At 33.5% G+C, this 17,509-nt stretch overlaps 1 protein-coding gene across 5 annotated transcripts in view; it reads right to left on the bottom strand.

Annotated features, from left to right (window-relative positions):
- The window catches only part of Zcchc7 (zinc finger CCHC-type containing 7), a 225,616-nt gene that overhangs the window by 33,774 nt on the left and 174,333 nt on the right, over positions 1-17,509 (bottom strand). For 4 of the 5 annotated variants that reach the window (XM_027931045.2, XM_071600752.1, XM_071600753.1 and 1 more), the window contains 2 exons: positions 15,622-15,747; positions 14,528-14,698 (listed from right to left, as the gene is read on the bottom strand). The exons of the other annotated variant lie outside the window; for it this stretch is intronic. In XM_027931045.2, coding sequence (XP_027786846.1) covers positions 14,528-14,698; positions 15,622-15,747 — 297 coding nt within the window. The remainder of the gene's footprint in view (positions 1-14,527; positions 14,699-15,621; positions 15,748-17,509) is intronic. 5 annotated transcript variants of the gene reach the window in all.

Raw genomic sequence — 17,509 nt, 5'->3', positions numbered from 1 at the left:
AGATTACATTTCAGCTTTATTTGAAAATAAAATAGTTCCCATTTAATCAGAAATGATATCAAAATAACCCAAAATAAAACAAATCATAGATATATTATATTCAGGTTATCTTAACATTATTTCTTTTTCTTAAAAAATCTTCATATCAAGGAATAAACAATCTTTCTAGAAATGTCTTGACTGTGATTCTAGATGACTAATATTACATTAATCTTAAAAATAGTTGCTAATGTTTGTGATATACCTTCTGGTTTTTAGGTGTAGAGTAAAAAATGTGAGAAAATGAGTAAAATGAAATACAAAAACACAGTAGCTACCATCAGAGACTCCAGAGCCAAAATGGCTGGATTCAAATCCTGGATCTCCTATTTACTATCTACAGCAAGTTGTATGTCTCTTCCTCATTGATAAAATGAGAATAATAGTACTTCCTCAAAGGCCTGTTGTGAATGATTAGAACTATTAAGCATCAAGTCCTTAAAACAATGCCTGATAATACATCAAGTGTTCAATTGTGTCAATTATTGCTACAATGACATCAATTTGGTACTTTCCATACTTTCAATGAAGAAACTGATTATGGGGAAAACAGCATCAATAAAATAGCTGAAATCCGGGGTGGGGTTGAAGCTCGGTGGTTGTAGCTCAGTTGCTGCATGTGTGAGGCACTGGGTTTGATCCTCAGAACCACATTAATAAACACAAAAAAGATATTGTATCCATCTACAACTAAGAAAATGTTTTAAAAAATAGATGAAATCCTATTGCAGCATGCCAATTCTGATATATGGTCAAACTTAGGAGAAGGTAAAAACACAGTTGGGTGAGATGTTGATAAAGATATAACACAGGAAAAAAAAATTCCAGAAGAACAAATTAAAAACAAAACAAAACAAAACAAAGATTTTCACAGATGTTTTTTAAAAAAAGGTGTGGTTGTGGTGCACACCCATAATCCCAGTGGCTTGGGAGGCTAAGACAGGAGGATCACAAGTTGGAGGCCAGCCCCAGCAATTTAGTGAGGCCCTAAGAAAGTCAGTGAGACTCTGTCTCAAAATAAAAAATAAAAAGGGTTGGGAATGTAGCTCAGTGGTAAAGTACCCCTGGGTTAAAACCCCAGTATGTATGTATGTATGTGTGTGTGTGTGTCCCAGTATGTATGTATGTATGTGTGTGTGTGTGTGTGTATGTATGAATAGAAACAGCATCTACTAAGTGCAATGTACTTATTTTTATATATATAGCTGAGGTCTACTCAATAATGCTTTTAGATATTCAAAAATACAAAGAAAAGTATATTGGATCAGAAAATCTGTCCTTGTATTTTATAAATACTGAATATAAAAATTTAAAATATCTTAACCATTGATGAAAACCTAAAATATTCCACACCATTCTCAAAAGATGAGACCTCCTTCTTCAGTTTTCAGCTTATTCACACTTACCTCTTTTTCTACAATAAAAAACATTCCTTACTAGGCTCACTCTCTCTCACTTTCTCTTTCGCTTTTCCTTCTTAACAGGAATCAAAGATCCATTGCCTGTAAATGGAAACCAGGAAGGAGAAACTTCGGGGGAATAAATCCCTATAATTCCAGGAGTCCATCTAGCTGATTTGGTAGTCAATATATAATCCATATGCACAAGAAAAGAGAGCTCTTATTTTCTGCTCTCAAGCACCTTAATTCTCCCTTTTTTAGTTTCATCTTAAAACTTTCAACTTATTCAGAATCCCTATTTCTCAAAAAAAAAAAAAAAAAAAAAAAAAGAAAAAGAAAATACCTCTGAACAACAATAAAAACTTATGTTGATGGCATCCATCAATTAGAACTGTCACAAGCCCTTTAGTACTGCCCAATGAACCATGAAATTCTGAGTGTTAACATTCTGAAATATTTGTAAACTAAGTCTCAAAGGTTTTACACCAGATTTTCTCTTTAAGCCCACTAGAAAGTTTTAGAAGTTTTAAGCCAGATTCATAAGAGATATACCACAAGGAAAATAATTTTAAAATAAAATTTCAGAATTTTATTCATAAACTAATAATTTAAAGTCCATCAAAAATGACAAACACCTATAACACCACATAATTCATTTTAGCTAACTACATTAAATTATGTATTTATAATCATGCCCCTGTTATCCAGTTCTGGTTCTTGAATTCCTTTCTCTTCTCCCAAGATTGAGATAGCATCCTGGATGTGTCAGGTAAACAAATAATTATCTTTATGTCCAGAGTTGTATTATTTGATATTGTAGTAACTTTCATCCAAAAATCTACACCTTAAAAAATAATATCAAATGTTATTAAAGTACTGTATATTCATTATAAAAATAGAAAATACAGGTAAACAAAAATAAATTACCTGTACTTATATCACTTCTGATAAGTACTATATTTTAGAATATTTTTAATATTTTTTAGTTATAGATGGATTATAGATGGATACACTATCTTTATTTTTATTTATTTAAATTTATGTGGTGCTAAGGATGGAACCCAGTGCTTCACACATGCTAGGCAAGTGCTCTACCACTGAGCCACAACCTAGCCCCAATATTTCAGAATATTTTACCCCAAACTTTTCTCCTATATACAAGCAATACACAATTTAAAATCAAAACAATACCATATGCTACAGCTCTAAGAAAAATAAAACAAGGATCAGTCTAAACATGCAGTGAATGTATATAGTGAAAACTACAAAATTTTGATAAAAGAAACTAGCAAAGACGTAAATAAATGTCAAAACATACTATGTACATAAAATGGAAGACTTGATGAAGTATAGTGAACTGCCTGTACCATGATCCACAGACTAAATCCAATACTAATAAAAATTTTTTAAACATCCCACGGAGAATTTTTATAGGCAGAGGCAATCTGATTTTAGAATTTGTATGAAAAGAGACAGAAAATAGAATAGCAAAAGTAATTTTGTAAAAAATAACAAAGATTAGCCAGCCATGATGGTGCAAGCCTGTAATCCCAGGAATCTGGGAAGATGAGGCAGGAAGATCACAAGTTGGAAGCCAGCCTGGGCAACTTATCAAGGCCCTGTTTAAAAAAAAAAAAATTAAAAGTATTGGGGATATAGAATTCAATGGTATAGTGCTTGCCTAGCATATGCAAGGCTCTGGATTCAAGCCTTAGTACAGCAAAGGAAAAAAAGAAAAAAAGTTTGAAGAATCATGCTACCTGATTTTACTATAAAGCTATAGTCATCAATATTGTGGCATTTGTGATAAGACAGATAGATCATAAACCAGTGCACACCACAGCCATTTGATGTTTGATTTTGCCAGATGTGGGAATCTTGCTATGTTGCCAAGGCTGATCTTGAACTCCTGGGATCAACTGATCCTCCTGCTCAGCTGGGACTACAAGAATGAACCACAACATCCTGATGCCATTTGATCTTTGACAAAGATGCACAATCAGTGTAACAGAGGAAGGAAAGCCTTTTCAACAAATGGTGAGAAGTGAACATTAACCTAAAACCTCACATCTATACAAAGGTCAAATCAAAATGGATTGTAGGTCTGCATATAAAATATAAAACTAAAAAAACCTACTCTGTCAGAACATTGCCAAGAGAATAAAAAGATAAGCTATGGACTGGAAAAAATATTTTTGACTCATCTTACGAATAAGAAAATAAAGACCCTCATTAAAAATTGGGAAAGGTTCTGGACCCTTTACCAAAGAAGATAGGATACAAGGTTGAAAAATGAGCATATGAAAGGATTTTCAACATTATTTGCCATTAGGCAAACAAACTTAACCACAATGAAAGAGATACTATGCTAAAATAAATAACAATACTAAATGCTGGTTAATTGAACAGGGGATAATAGCTCAGTGGTAGAGCATTTGTTTGCTTAGCATGGATGTGGCCCTGAGTATAATCACCAGTACTGCAAAAGCAAACAAACTGATTACTGATTATACTATTCCTATACTATACTAGTTACTGATTACAGTATTCCTAAAATGTTTATAGAATACTGCACATTAAATAAAAAGATGGTATGTGAATAAACTCATACAAGGTAAAAATTATAAAACAAATGCAAATTCATTATAAAAATAGGAATAAAGATCAATAGACATAAAATAACTCATTTATAATTCTGATACTATAGCAAACACTTTGGAATATTTCACTCCAAACTTTTTTCTACATACACACAAATATATATATATTATACTTCATATTGTTTTACAATTAGTGTATTTCATTTAATGTACTAGCAACTTCTTTATATTTTTATATTCATATTGTTGTCATTTCTTAAGTGGTGGAATAATATTCAAGGATATAAGTTACTTAAGTCATTCCCATCAATAAATATTTTTATCAACAACTCTGAAGTGAACATTCTTATAGCTATATCTCTGTAAAATCCATTAGTAAATTTCAAGACTATCTAAATGTACTTTTCTAGTATATCTTCCTAACATTGTTTTTTTTTTTTTTTTGCAGTGCTGGGGATTGAACTAAAGATCTTGTGCATGCAAGGCAAGCACTCTACCGACTCAGCTATATCCCCAGCAGTATTTTTTTTAAATATTATTTATTTTTAGTTGTAGTTGGACAAAATATCTTTATTTCACTTACTTATTTTTATGTGGTGCTTAGGATCGAAACCAGGGCCTTGCATGTACTAGGTGAGTGCTCTACCACTGAGCCACAACCCCAACTCCTAACATTAGGTATTATTGGTGAGGTATTTACCTTTCTTCATATTGAGTTGTAATAGCTTTTTATATACTACAGATAATTATTCTATCATATGTATTATAAAAAAATCGACCCAAATTGTGGCTTGTTACTTAATTTTGTTTATGGCCTCTTTGGATAAGAGAACAAACAGAAAATTTTAGGGTAAATTTATTCTCCTTTTCCTTTGTGATTTTTGATGGTATCATTGTCTTCTTAATCTCATTTATATATTGTTATAATTGATATATTTGGTTCTATTTTTCTTCTCATATTTTGTGCTTTTGTTTTTTCTGTTTCTTTTGTTTCCATTTTTCCTATCATTTGGTATATTATTTGTTTATTTTCCTCATTTTAAACTAGTAACCTTAAGGTTGTATGGACTATTTTTCTTCATGTAATGAAAACAAATGACCTTTTATTTTATTGGAATTATCTGTGCTCCACATTATAATTTAAAATTTAATTTTTTTCCTGAAACCATCTTGTTTAAAACCAGATTAACAAGACGCACTCAGACATGTCCTCTATACTTTCATGTTTTCACTGTTCACTTCTGCTTATTTTATTTTCTGACTTTTCCATTAAATTCAGAAATGATCAATTGCTTAGTTATATCATCTTTTTTCCTCAGAATCCTCCAGACTCTAGAGATGTCTCCAATGCGTTCTGGAATTTGGCAGTGAACAAGAGAAGTCTGATGTAAATCTGATTTGTGTGTGTGTGCGCGTGCGCGCACATGTGTGTGTGTCTGGATGTATGATTTTCAATTGTTTGGCATTCAAAAATACTTGCTCATGTCTAGGCCTGGGTCTTTTTCTCTCACATACTGGACGTGTGATCTTTTGATTAGAATATCCTTTTTTATGATGTGTGAAGAATGTGTCAGAACTTTTTCCTATTTCCTATAGTGACTTTATTTCACTTGAGGACATATCTATTTCCTTTTGATCTACCAATTCTCTATATATTCCTATGATGCTTTTTTATTGGCTAAAAAAATAGATTTTTTTAAATCAATCTAGTTAGTAATAGGAGCTGTGATGGTATGTGCTAAGTATCTCTGATCAACTCAATCATGGAAAAGTTTAGCCACACTCAAGTTTTGGTTGTCTGTGAGGAATAGAGAAGGAGTTACAATTACGGAGATCTACAAGGTAGGAATGTTTTGTCCAATTGAAAGTTGTTATCTATTCTTTTAAAGATCATTCCTGCCAGGCACAGTGGTGGACACCTATAATTCCAGCAACTCAGGAGACTGAAGCAGGAGGACTGCAAGTTCGAGGTAAGTTTCAGCAACTTAGTGAGACCATGTCTGAAAATAAAAAATAAAAAGGGCTGAAGATGTAACAGAGTGGTAGAGCACCTCTGGGTCCATTTCCTAGCACAAAAACAAAACAGAACAAAAAAACATTCAAATTCAATATATTAAGATAAAGGTCCTTTATAAGCATTTTTAAACCAGAGAGACAGCTGTTGTGTAGTAGGGGTAGTTAGAATGGCAAGACAGAGGATTTAATATTGAGACACTGTAGCTTATTTCATAATTGATTCCTATCTAAAATATCACAGACTAAAGAAAAATAATAAGCATTTAGGAGAACACAGTATGAAATAATAAACTTAAAAACTGAGTACTGGGCTGGGATGTAGCTCACTGATAGAGCACTTTTCTAGTGTATGCGAGGTCCTAGGTTTGATCCTTAGCACTGTAGGAAAAAAACAAAACAAACAAACAAACAAACAAACAAAAAATTGAGCCATTTCTTCCTCTATGTCCAAAATCACCTCACTACAATCATTAGTATTCTTAGAGTATATGCTTTTCCATATACTTGTAGATTCCATTAATATTTGTAGATTCAGGAATAAGTATTTTAATGTTATTTAATTCAAAGGCCCATTAACTTAATATTCTTATTACATAATTAAGTTTTTTCAACATTTTAAATAGTTTATTATTATTTTGATTGAACTCAGGGGAACTAGACCACTGAGCCACGTCCCCAGCCCTATTTTATATTTTATTTATTTATCAATTTATTTTTTATTGATTTTTTAAAAATAAATGACAGCAGAATGCATTACGATTCCTATTTTGTATTTTATTTAGAGAAGAGTCTCACTTAGTTGCTTAGTGTCTTGCTTTTGCTGAGGCTGGCTTTGGACTCATCATCCTTGTGTCTCAGCCTCCGGAGTTGTTGGGTGTGAGACTTTGAACTTGGCTTAAATAGATAATGATGATGATGATTTGGTACTGAGGATTAAACCCAAGGGTGTTCAACTACTGAGCCACATCCCCAGATCTTTTTATATTTTATTTTGAGATAGGGCCTTGCTAAGTTGCTGAAGTGGGCTGTTATTATTTTTATCAAGGCTATAATCAGCAGAAGGCTGTACAACAAACCAAAATCATAATTATTATTAAACTGAAATCTTGCATAAATAATTATATTTTTCTCTCTTTTTACATAAACGAAACAATAAAAAGATGAGTAAAGGCAAAGTTAATTGTCTCCCAGCTCTCTCTTAATTTATTCCTAGTTGGCTGAGGAAATTCGATGTTTATAATCTGATATGTATATTTTTTTGCCCAATTTATTGTAAAGATTGATCATACAGGGACAGTCCTGAAGAAAGGGAATTGCCTTTGTTCTCTACAAATTTTCCTTAACAGTTTCTATAAAGAAAACAAACCTGTTAATAAGCTTAAGATACACTTGCAGTGGCTAACAGTAGGCAATAAGGGATGTACTATATATAGGAAGAAGGAATTCTTTAGGTTAGAGATGACCACAAAGGAAACTGTAGAATTTCAAAATAAGGGTTGGTTTCTTCTTCAAACTTTAAATGTCCTATGTTACACAACTTCAGTTTTAAATGCAGAACTCACATAAAGTAACATATATCTATAAACTCAAAAAGTTTTATATATTGGGTGGGAACAGTTCCAATTAATTATTGATTGTTGATTTTGGGATTTACTCCTTGAACAATGAACACATATGCAATTTTCACTAACATTATCATAAGTTATGCACCTGCTATCAAGAGCGTAGGAGGAGACCTCTAAGGATAGAAATCTAATTTTCTTGGGGATTTTAGGTCTCTCAGATAAACTTTTATTAAGCAAATCAATGATCCCAATTATGTCCTCATGCTCCAACATTATGTTCAAATAACAATCAAATGCTGTATAAAGTGAGGGCAACAAAATTACCTAAGTCTTATTTTCCTTATTTCCAAAGGCTGGTGCAATGCTCAGCTATCAGCAGAACTATACATTTAATTGAAGGTGCATATCAATCTATTAATATAATTCTGATACTTCAGTTTGTTCAGAGACCACTTTTCACTTTCAAAATTATCCCCTTCTTTCCTTAGAATTGTGCTTTTGTATATTCAAATTATTTTGTGGCACTTTAAAGGAAAAAACAACATCAAAACAAACAAACAAATAAACAAAAGGGAAGGGATACATTACCACATTTTAATTTTTACTTATTTTCTCTTAGAAATTTTCATTAAGTACCTCTAAATATAAGTCAATGGTTTGTCTTGACTTCAAATAAAATCAACAGGAATATTAGTTTGGCCATGATTATTTGAATTCCAAAAAACCATCTGAATCTTTAATCTTTTCTTGAATTTGTTATTTCAAGCCACTGAAACTGACAGTATATTTTTCATCACAAGTTACAGATTAGTTTCCCGTAAAAAACATGGTAGTCGACAGGCCAAAAACACGGGACTGCAAAATACCTATAGTATTCAATTAAAGCAAATATATTTAAGAAAATTATTTGGTAACAATGCATATGTTTTGTAAAAACTAAAGTTGATTATTAGATCATGGGAGAGAAACACACACACACAAAAAGAATTTCCTTTGCTTTAGAAATTTCATTTTTCTTTGAGTATGCTATAGGTATTCTGACTTTTGGAAAGTCAGTTGTAGCTTGATTTTAAACATTACTAGGGAAGTCTACCTCTTAATGAGTCAAGATGAGACTATCTCAGCCTATATGCTCGTGTGTAAGGTTTGACAACTCTCAGAAGCAAATGGAGGGTGTGTGGAATCTATCATCTCTAATTCATTCATTGATTCATTATTCAATAATCCTACTGAGTCCCTATGTGTGTGAAGCACTGTTCTTATAAGCTGAGGCTATCAGAGTGAATATCTAAAAGCGGACACTGAACTTACATTCTAATTAGGGGAGACAGAAAAGAAATACAATATAAGACACACAGTTCATAGAAAAAAACAAAGCAGGGAAGGCTGAATATGCGGAAACTTGCTATTTTAATTAGTGTGGACAGAGTAGGCCTTCATGAGAAGGGGACATCTAGGCAGACATTAGAGATAAGGGAGTGAGCTATGGTGGATAACTAGGGGAAGAACAAGTTGTTTGGTCTTTGAAGGAATAGTGAAGAGACCAGGCATAGGAAGCAACAGGGATTACTATAGGAGATGCAGTCAAGAAGTCATATCACATACAGTCTTTGGGGGGCAATTATAAGAATTTTAGCTTTTACACCTAGAGAGATGCAAGGTCATAGTTGAGGATTTGGGATAAAGGACTGATTTAGTCTGGAAATACTTAAAAAGACTACTCTAGTCAATCACTGAAAATACAATATGAAAGAGAAAGGAATTGGAAACTGTTTATAATAACTGTTTATAATAATTCAGGCAGTTGATGCTCATGGTTTGTGCCAGAATGACAGTGGTAGAGAGGATGAGAAGTAGTCAGATTCTAGATTATGTTGTGAGTCACTCTTTGCAGGGTTAAAACAATGCATGAAATTAAAATGCAACAGAAAAGTAACTTTCATTAGTGAAAGAAAGAATGTGAGAAAGAAAAAATAGTCCAGAAATGGCTAGAGATTTCCTTCTTCAATTTACACTGTCTTCAAAGGTAAGAACAGGTAGGAAGTAGATAAGTGTTCAGAAAATACAGACTCTTGTAGCTACTTCAAATCTATATAATTGTAAGAAAACTCACTCAGCCTAGATCAAAAGAGTTCCTATGGCATTATTCTGTAGCTGGTATCTCCAAAGACAGGTGACATGTTATGTATGACAGGCACAGTGAGTTGGCTCCCTTTTATGGTCTATGTCATTTTCTATATTCTCCCAATATTATCAGCAAGCCACTCTAAGCTTAGAGTCTTATACTTTTATCTTCATTATCATCACCATGATGAACTCTCATCGATTTTTCCCATGGTTCTTTACATGTTCACTCTTCCTGTTATATTAAGAGCACTGCCAGGAGGGTTGCAACGTGTCTTATTTATCTTATTTTTCTAGTACTTGGACTACACTACCTGGCATGTAGTAAGCAACCAGCAAATTTTTGTTAAGTAAACAAATGTAGAAAATTTATTTAAATGATGGAACGTTGAACATGTTCTTGAACAAAGCTAGAACTAATCACTATTACCCAAAGCAAAATATTTGAATTAAGGAAGTCTTTAATTCAAATCTTGGCTCAGTAGTTCAGTCAATATTCAATAAGACTGTAGAGAGGATATGTGGAGGAAGGCATATGAATACCATTTATAGCTCCTTGGAATAGGCCAAAAATAAATGTCCTTTTCTTAAATAGCCATGTGGACAAAAACAATACTCAAGCAACAGTCCATTCTATATTAGATAAGTATAAAATGATTTGCACTAGAGGCTTTGTATTTCCTGCTGGAAATCCCTAAGATTAAACTAAACTTAAAAAAAAGTTAAATGTTAAAAAACAATTATATATATATATATATATTTGAAGAAACATGCACCAAGTACCAATGTGTATGTTAAAAAGACTATATAGTTTACATTGAATTCTTGTTTTTAAAATAAGCACACCAAGTACTAATGAGTATGTTAAAGACTTTTTAGTATACACTGAGTTCTCTTTTTTAAAATAAGCTTAAATTGCTAAAAATATTTTAGTATACAACAGATGAGAACTTTTTTCCTAGCATCAAATATATAAATCAAGGAATCTAGTAAAATATGTCCCATGAATTAGTTTCTCACTGAGTTTAAAAATGAGTGGCTCAAGTGCTGTGTTACCCAAAAGATGGCATGTTATTCTTGTACACAATGGTCATGTGAAGGAGTTATTTATATGGGATGAAGTAAAGCACCAAGCAGGGAATTTAAGGAAAAATTTGCAAAAGAAAGGAAAAGAATTTAGGAGGTAAGAGTTCTAATTCCACCTTATTTTGACTGACTCCATCATTATGCTTTAATAAAAAAAGAGTGGCCATTCAATAATTAATAAAGACGATGAAGCTGGGATGGTCTCCTACGAGCAGCACAGTTTTGTGGTATAACAGAACTGGTTCTGTGGCTGAAAATCAACCTTTTATACTGTTTTCCTGATCTTCAGAAGTTCTTTAAAGAGTGAAAGACTTTGATGCTTTAAATATCATGAGTTTGTTATCAAAGATACTTGTTTGATCTACAACATTTGCAGACATAAGACAGGAAACTTGAAAGATCCTCTGGGCAGGAGTTAAACTCACAGTTGCTAGAATATTAATATGTAAGCTTTCTCTATGTATATCCACAAAGTTCTTATCATTTTGCTTTGAGACCCTGGACAAAGCCTAAGTTTGCAATGTCTCAGTTTTTCTTCTGTAACGTGGGAGTAATAAATAATACATACCTCTTATGCTGGTTGTGAGGATTAAATAAATGACTCAAACACAAATATCTATTGAGCATCTGTTATATGCTGAGGATACAGCAGTGAACGAAGCCCTTACCTACTCCTTCATAGTTCTTAAAACACAGTAAGTACTCAATTAATTATGTCATTATCTTGGAAATGTCAGACAGAGCTCAAAGAGTGGGACTGTATGCAACTTGAATGTGCATACCATTTTAGAATTCTTGGTACATTTAAAATTTGTTGGCAAGATGAGAATCTACGGCAGATTCAGAATTGGGATTCTTTCCATACTCCTCATTCTTGTCCTTTGAAAGGTACTACTGGTATAGGTTGACTTTAGTAGGTTGTGGGCTATATTTTTATCCTTTGTATTGTTAACTGTGGAATTTCAAATACTTTTGCTAAGTAACTAACCTATGAGGTTATTTCCAAGCAGTTTTCATTATAGCAAAGATCTGAATGTGACTCATCACAAATTCTCTTTGCACATATGTATCTGGTACTCTTACATAACAGAGGTGAGGTGCTGACTACTGGAACATACAAAGTAAAAAGTGGAAGTTTCTTGATCTCAATTTATTAAGGGTTAGAGCACTGATAGTTATTTGGAGTTTCAGAAGTCTTCTGTGACTGAGCAGAAAGTCCACTAAGTGAGAAGATGAACATGACAACGGATAGTATAAAGGATAGTATTGTCAGGTGTCCACATAAAGAGGGAGAAGTAATGACTTTGAAGTAGCCATGGCAAATAAGGAAGAGGTGGGACCTATCATCTAACAAGTATATGGGTCAAGGAAGAATGAGCAGCAAGCATTTGAGAGGGTTGCAAAAGAATCAATGCTTTCTGTGGAACGTGAGGTTTCAAGACAGTTCTAAATTATGTATGGGAGTAGCTGAACAGTTCTAGCACCCTAATGCCCGATATGGCTCTGCTTCCAGGTGAATCCTACTGAAGAGGTTCTGGGTGTTGGAAGGACTCTACCAGTCACTCCACCAGAAGTCAGCAGAGTCCATCTTTGGTGGAGTTCCATGGAAATCCTACACCAGGTGGGCAGGCTGGAAACAGACTCCAGAGTCTCAAACATTTATCATGTAATTACCATTGCCCCTCCACCCCCACTTCCTGGCAGATTTTTTTGGGGAAGGTATTGCCATGTCTGAAGTGAATCACACACAGATTAACCCTATCTTTAAAATTTACATTCACTGAGATTATGAATCTTCAATACCATTTTAGATAAGAGTTTAACATATATTAGAGGCCAAAATGAAGAAGTTAAGATTAGCTATAACATTAGCTTATAGTTGATTATATAACCTTTTATTAGTAATTTTTAACTGTTCTGTACTACAGCTTATTAGAAAAATGTTTGGGATAATGTCTTGACTACTTTCTGCTATCGCAGGCAAATGAGAACATATTCGTAAGAGTTCTTTAGAACAAAGGAATAAAACACAGATGCCTTTAAACATAACTGCCAAACTAGAAAATCTTCCTAAGAAAATTATAATTGATAACTCAATGCAGAGAGCAACAACAAAAGGACAGGATTTAGCATTTTTAAGATATGGTAAATATTGAAAAATAAATTTAAACTATTTTGGAATGAACTGACCACAATTCCATTTAGAATCAGACCAATCATAACACTCTTACACATATGTAGATAGACACATACATACATACATACATACATACATATATACATAAAAAGATGTTTACTGTAGCACTGCTTAAAAATTAATAATTACGGGGATTATGGTTCAGTGATAGAGTGCATGTGTGAGGCTGGGTTCAATTCTCAGCACCAAATATAAATAAATTTACTGGAAGAATTACAATTGATAACTGTCAATTACTTACATGAAAAACACACATATCAAACACATGTACTCTGTTTTAATCTGAAATTCATTTCAACAGAAAGCCATATTAATTTTTTGAGCAAAAGGCACACTTCAATGGTAAAAAAAAATAAAAACGATATCTGTGGTTTTCTATCATGTCTTTGAGAAGTACACATTATAGGGAAAAGATTTTTTTGTGCAGAATTTTAATAGTTAAGTAATGCTTGAAAAAAGAAAGATAGCTAATCCTTTCATGAATGTCCCTTTAACCAATTAGATCAGCACCTAGGTATGAGCATGAAAAATGACTTTGCACTGATTAGCTGTTAATACAAAATAAACATATGTTACTGCATAGTAAGGGATGCAATTAAGAGCTAAAATGACAGACCCTTAATGAGACATTCATTAGGAGTAAACTGAATTTAAAAACTATATATTCCACAAAGCTGTATTTACTTGCTTTAACAGCCCTTCTGGTCTCTGAAATTGTGATGAGAACTAGCTCCCTCAGCCTACACACATTAACAACTGATGCAATGTTCAATGGAATATTTTTAATGTGCTGCAAATAACTGAAATGTTGTCTAAATTATTTTCCTTTTACTCCTAAAAATAGAGCTATTCAGACTAGCATATTTAAAGTTTTAGATGAACTGTCCTTCTTGCCTAACACTGTTTATTATTATACCAGTAAAAAAATCAACAAGCAACATTAAATCAGACTTCTTATGGATATAAGTAATTGCTCAATGTGCATTTATTTTCTTTTTCTTTTTGGTACTGGGGATTGAACCAAGGGATACTCAACCACTGAGCCACATCCTCAGCCCTATTTTGTATTTTATTTAGAGACAGGGTCTCACTGAGTTGCTTAGCGACTCTCCATTGCTGAGTCTGGTTTTGAACTTGCGATCTTCCTGCCTCAGCCTCCAGAGTAACTGGGATTACAGGCAAGCACCACTGCACCTGACATATTTTCACTTAAATATTCATGCATATGTACATAAATTTTGCATGTTGCTTATTACATATCTCTTTAATATCAACTTTTACTTGGCAAGCACATCAAGTAAAAGGATTAGCACAAGCTTAAAATATTTAATGATGCTGCCTCCTCATGAATACTGCACTGATATTCAGAGTAATGATTTGCAAGTTCAATGGCCAAAAGGTTATGACTACCATTCTATACAATGCAAAGTAAAAGTTCTTTTAGGTATACTGATCATTGCAAACAGGTACACTGCCCTCAATTATACGCAGTTTACTCACATCAGCATAGTGGCCTATCATATCACATCGGTCACATCGTTTTCTCCAGGAAGACCTTTCGAGACATCTATGATTGGAAGACATAGGCAAAGAACAATCTAAGCAAAAGCGAGCTGGACAGGCATACTGGAGATGTCCTCTCTCAGAACAGAGGCAGCAGGGACGGACTTTCTGTGGCAGACAAAAAGAAAATCTCTTTAGCAAAACACTTCAGTGTCAAATAGTGGAAAATTAATATTTCTTTTTCTATATAATTCCACATAAAATTATTTCTAATTTGAGACAACAATCCTAAGTATAACTGTAAAATCAAACAAAATGTTTGAACTTAAAGAGTTTTAACACAAGCTATTTATATGTCATGGTGCTGCAAAGACCTAGTATGACTAGACTGTCAGTGGGCATTCACTACTCATGTATTTTCTTACAGGAATATTCAAAGTGAAAAGCATCAAAGAGAAAAATAGGATGAGGAAGATATCTAGAAGCTAAGTCAGAGGAGGAGCAGATATAGAAGAAGCAGTTTTGCCTGAAACAGCAAAAACAAAGATGAAATATAAGTACTGTCTCAATTACTTGAAAAACAGTCATCTGAAAGAAGGAATAAGTAAGGTAAAAGTTTGATTAGACCTTACTATATATGAGGGAATGTTTAAGAACTTAATTTCTATGATGTCCAAAGGCTGATGTATCTGCTTAAAATAATTACAACAATATATATTTGTAAATGAATAAAATTGTAATTCTCTAAAAATGAAAATTATCCCACAATGAAACAAGTTGTTTCATAAGGAATTGTGGAAGGGAAGTGTCTCAGGACTCATTTTATGTAGTCTTTTCATTTTACAGACAAGAAAACCAAGGCGGAGAGTTAAATGATTTTCCCAAGGTTGTACAATTAGTAATGGGAAGCTGGAATTAACTCCAGGTTTTTCTGATGCTAAATTTAGTGTTCTTTACTGTAGGGCAGGCTGTGAGCTACATGAAATTTAACATACGTTTACAAGACAGATTTGAATTCGAAAGTTATAGGGTTTCAACACTAAAATTTTGACTTTAACGACGTGAAAAAAAGCATTACATGTTTAACATACTTGTGGTAGAGGGCAGTTTTTGGACAAATGGCCACATTTGTCACAATTTCTACAGGTAACGTTTTTGTTAGCAGAATAGTATCGGCGGGTCCATCTTCCGGATGATCTGTTATTACCTATCTGGGCCTAAGAGAGGGAAAAAAGTCAAGAATTAAAAAAAAAAAATATTTCATACTACTAAAAAAACTTTCCTTTTAGAAGAAAATCAGTCCCATTACTGTTTTAAAAAAATATTTATTTTTTTAGTTGTAGTTGGACACAATACCTTTTATTTTTTTATTTTTATGTGGTGCTGAGGATCAAACCCAGGGCCTTGCATGTGCTAGGTGAATGCTCTACCGCTGAGCCACAACCCCAGCCCAGTCCCATTACTTTTTAAAGAAAAAACAATTAGTAGTCAAATCTGTTCAATTTTGAATCCAGCAACAGAGAACTTCACGATCTCTCTCTCATTCTCTTAAAAAGGAGTAGAAAGACATCAAAGGGATACCATCATAAATATAGCTCTCTTCCTTTATGCCTGCTCTTTCTTTTCTGTTTACATTATTTCTTCTCTTTTCTTTTTCCACTTACAGTTCAGATCTAGCAGAGGTACTGATATGCATCATTAACACACTCTGGTGGCATTCAGAGTCAAAGTCATTGCTGACTTCTGTACCTAAATCTACATCACATATTTCCGAATGAAAAGCCTGCTTAAATTTTTAGTTAGGGAACAGAGTTTTTATGATGTTCTCTTTTATAGTTATGTAACCACATAGCTGCTAAATACCTCCCCACTTCTTTTGAACAGCACAGGGTTACTCTTAATGCCTAGAAGACTGCATTATAATTTCTAAAAGGAAAAGATCCATGCTGCTACATACACAGTTACTCAATTCTGGCTGCCCTATATTCTAGTCAAATTCTAATGTCTGCAAAGGAATATTAGAAAAAAATACATCATATGGAATACCTAAAGAGGAGTATATAAATCCCAACCATGCTTTTTTTTTTTTAATTTTTTATTGTTGGTTGTTCAAAACATTACATAGTTCTTGATATATCATATTTCACACTTTGATTCAAGTGGGTTATGAGCTCCCATTTTTACCCCATATACAGATTGCAGAATCACATCAGTTACACATCCATTGATTTACATATTGCCATACTAGTGTCTGTTGTGTTCTGCTGCCTTTCCTATCCTCTACTATCCCCCCTCCCCTCCCCTCCCCTCTTCTCTCTCTGCCCCCACTACTGACATTCATTTGTCCCCCTTGTATTATTTTTCCCTTTCCCCTCACTTCCTCTTGTATGTACTTTTGTATAACTCTGAGGGTCTCCTTCCATTTCCATGCAATTTCCCTTCTCTCTCCCTTTCCCTCCCACCTCTCATCCCTGTTTAATGTTAATCTTCTTCTCATGCTCTTCGACCCTACTCTGTTCTTAGTTACTCTCCTTATATCAAAGAAGACATTTGGCATTTGTTTTTTAGGGATTGGCTAGCTTCACTTAGCATAATCTGCTCTAATGCCATCCATTTCCCTGTAAATTCTATGATTTTGTCATTTTTTAATGCAGAGTAATACTCCATTGTGTATAAATGCCACATTTTTTTTTATCCATTCATCTATTGAAGGGCATCTAGGTTGGTTCCACAGTCTTGCTTGTGAATTGTGCTGCTATGAACATCGATGTAGCAGTGTCCCTGTAGCATGCTCTTTTTAGGTCTTTAGGGAATAGACCGAGAAGGGGAATAGCTGGGTCAAATGGTGGCTCCATTCCCAGCTTTCCAAGAAATCTCCATATTGCTTTCCAAATTGGCTGCACCAATTTGCAGTCCCACTAGCAATGTACAAGTGTACCCTTTTCCCCACATCCTTGCCAGCACTTGTTGTTGTTTGAC

The sequence above is a fragment of the Marmota flaviventris genome, chromosome 13, assembly GCF_047511675.1.
Source record: "Marmota flaviventris isolate mMarFla1 chromosome 13, mMarFla1.hap1, whole genome shotgun sequence".
NCBI classification, from domain to species: Eukaryota; Metazoa; Chordata; class Mammalia; order Rodentia; family Sciuridae; genus Marmota; species Marmota flaviventris.
Note: the sequence above shows the minus strand (reverse complement) of the source record. Positions and strands in the feature narration are given on the sequence as shown.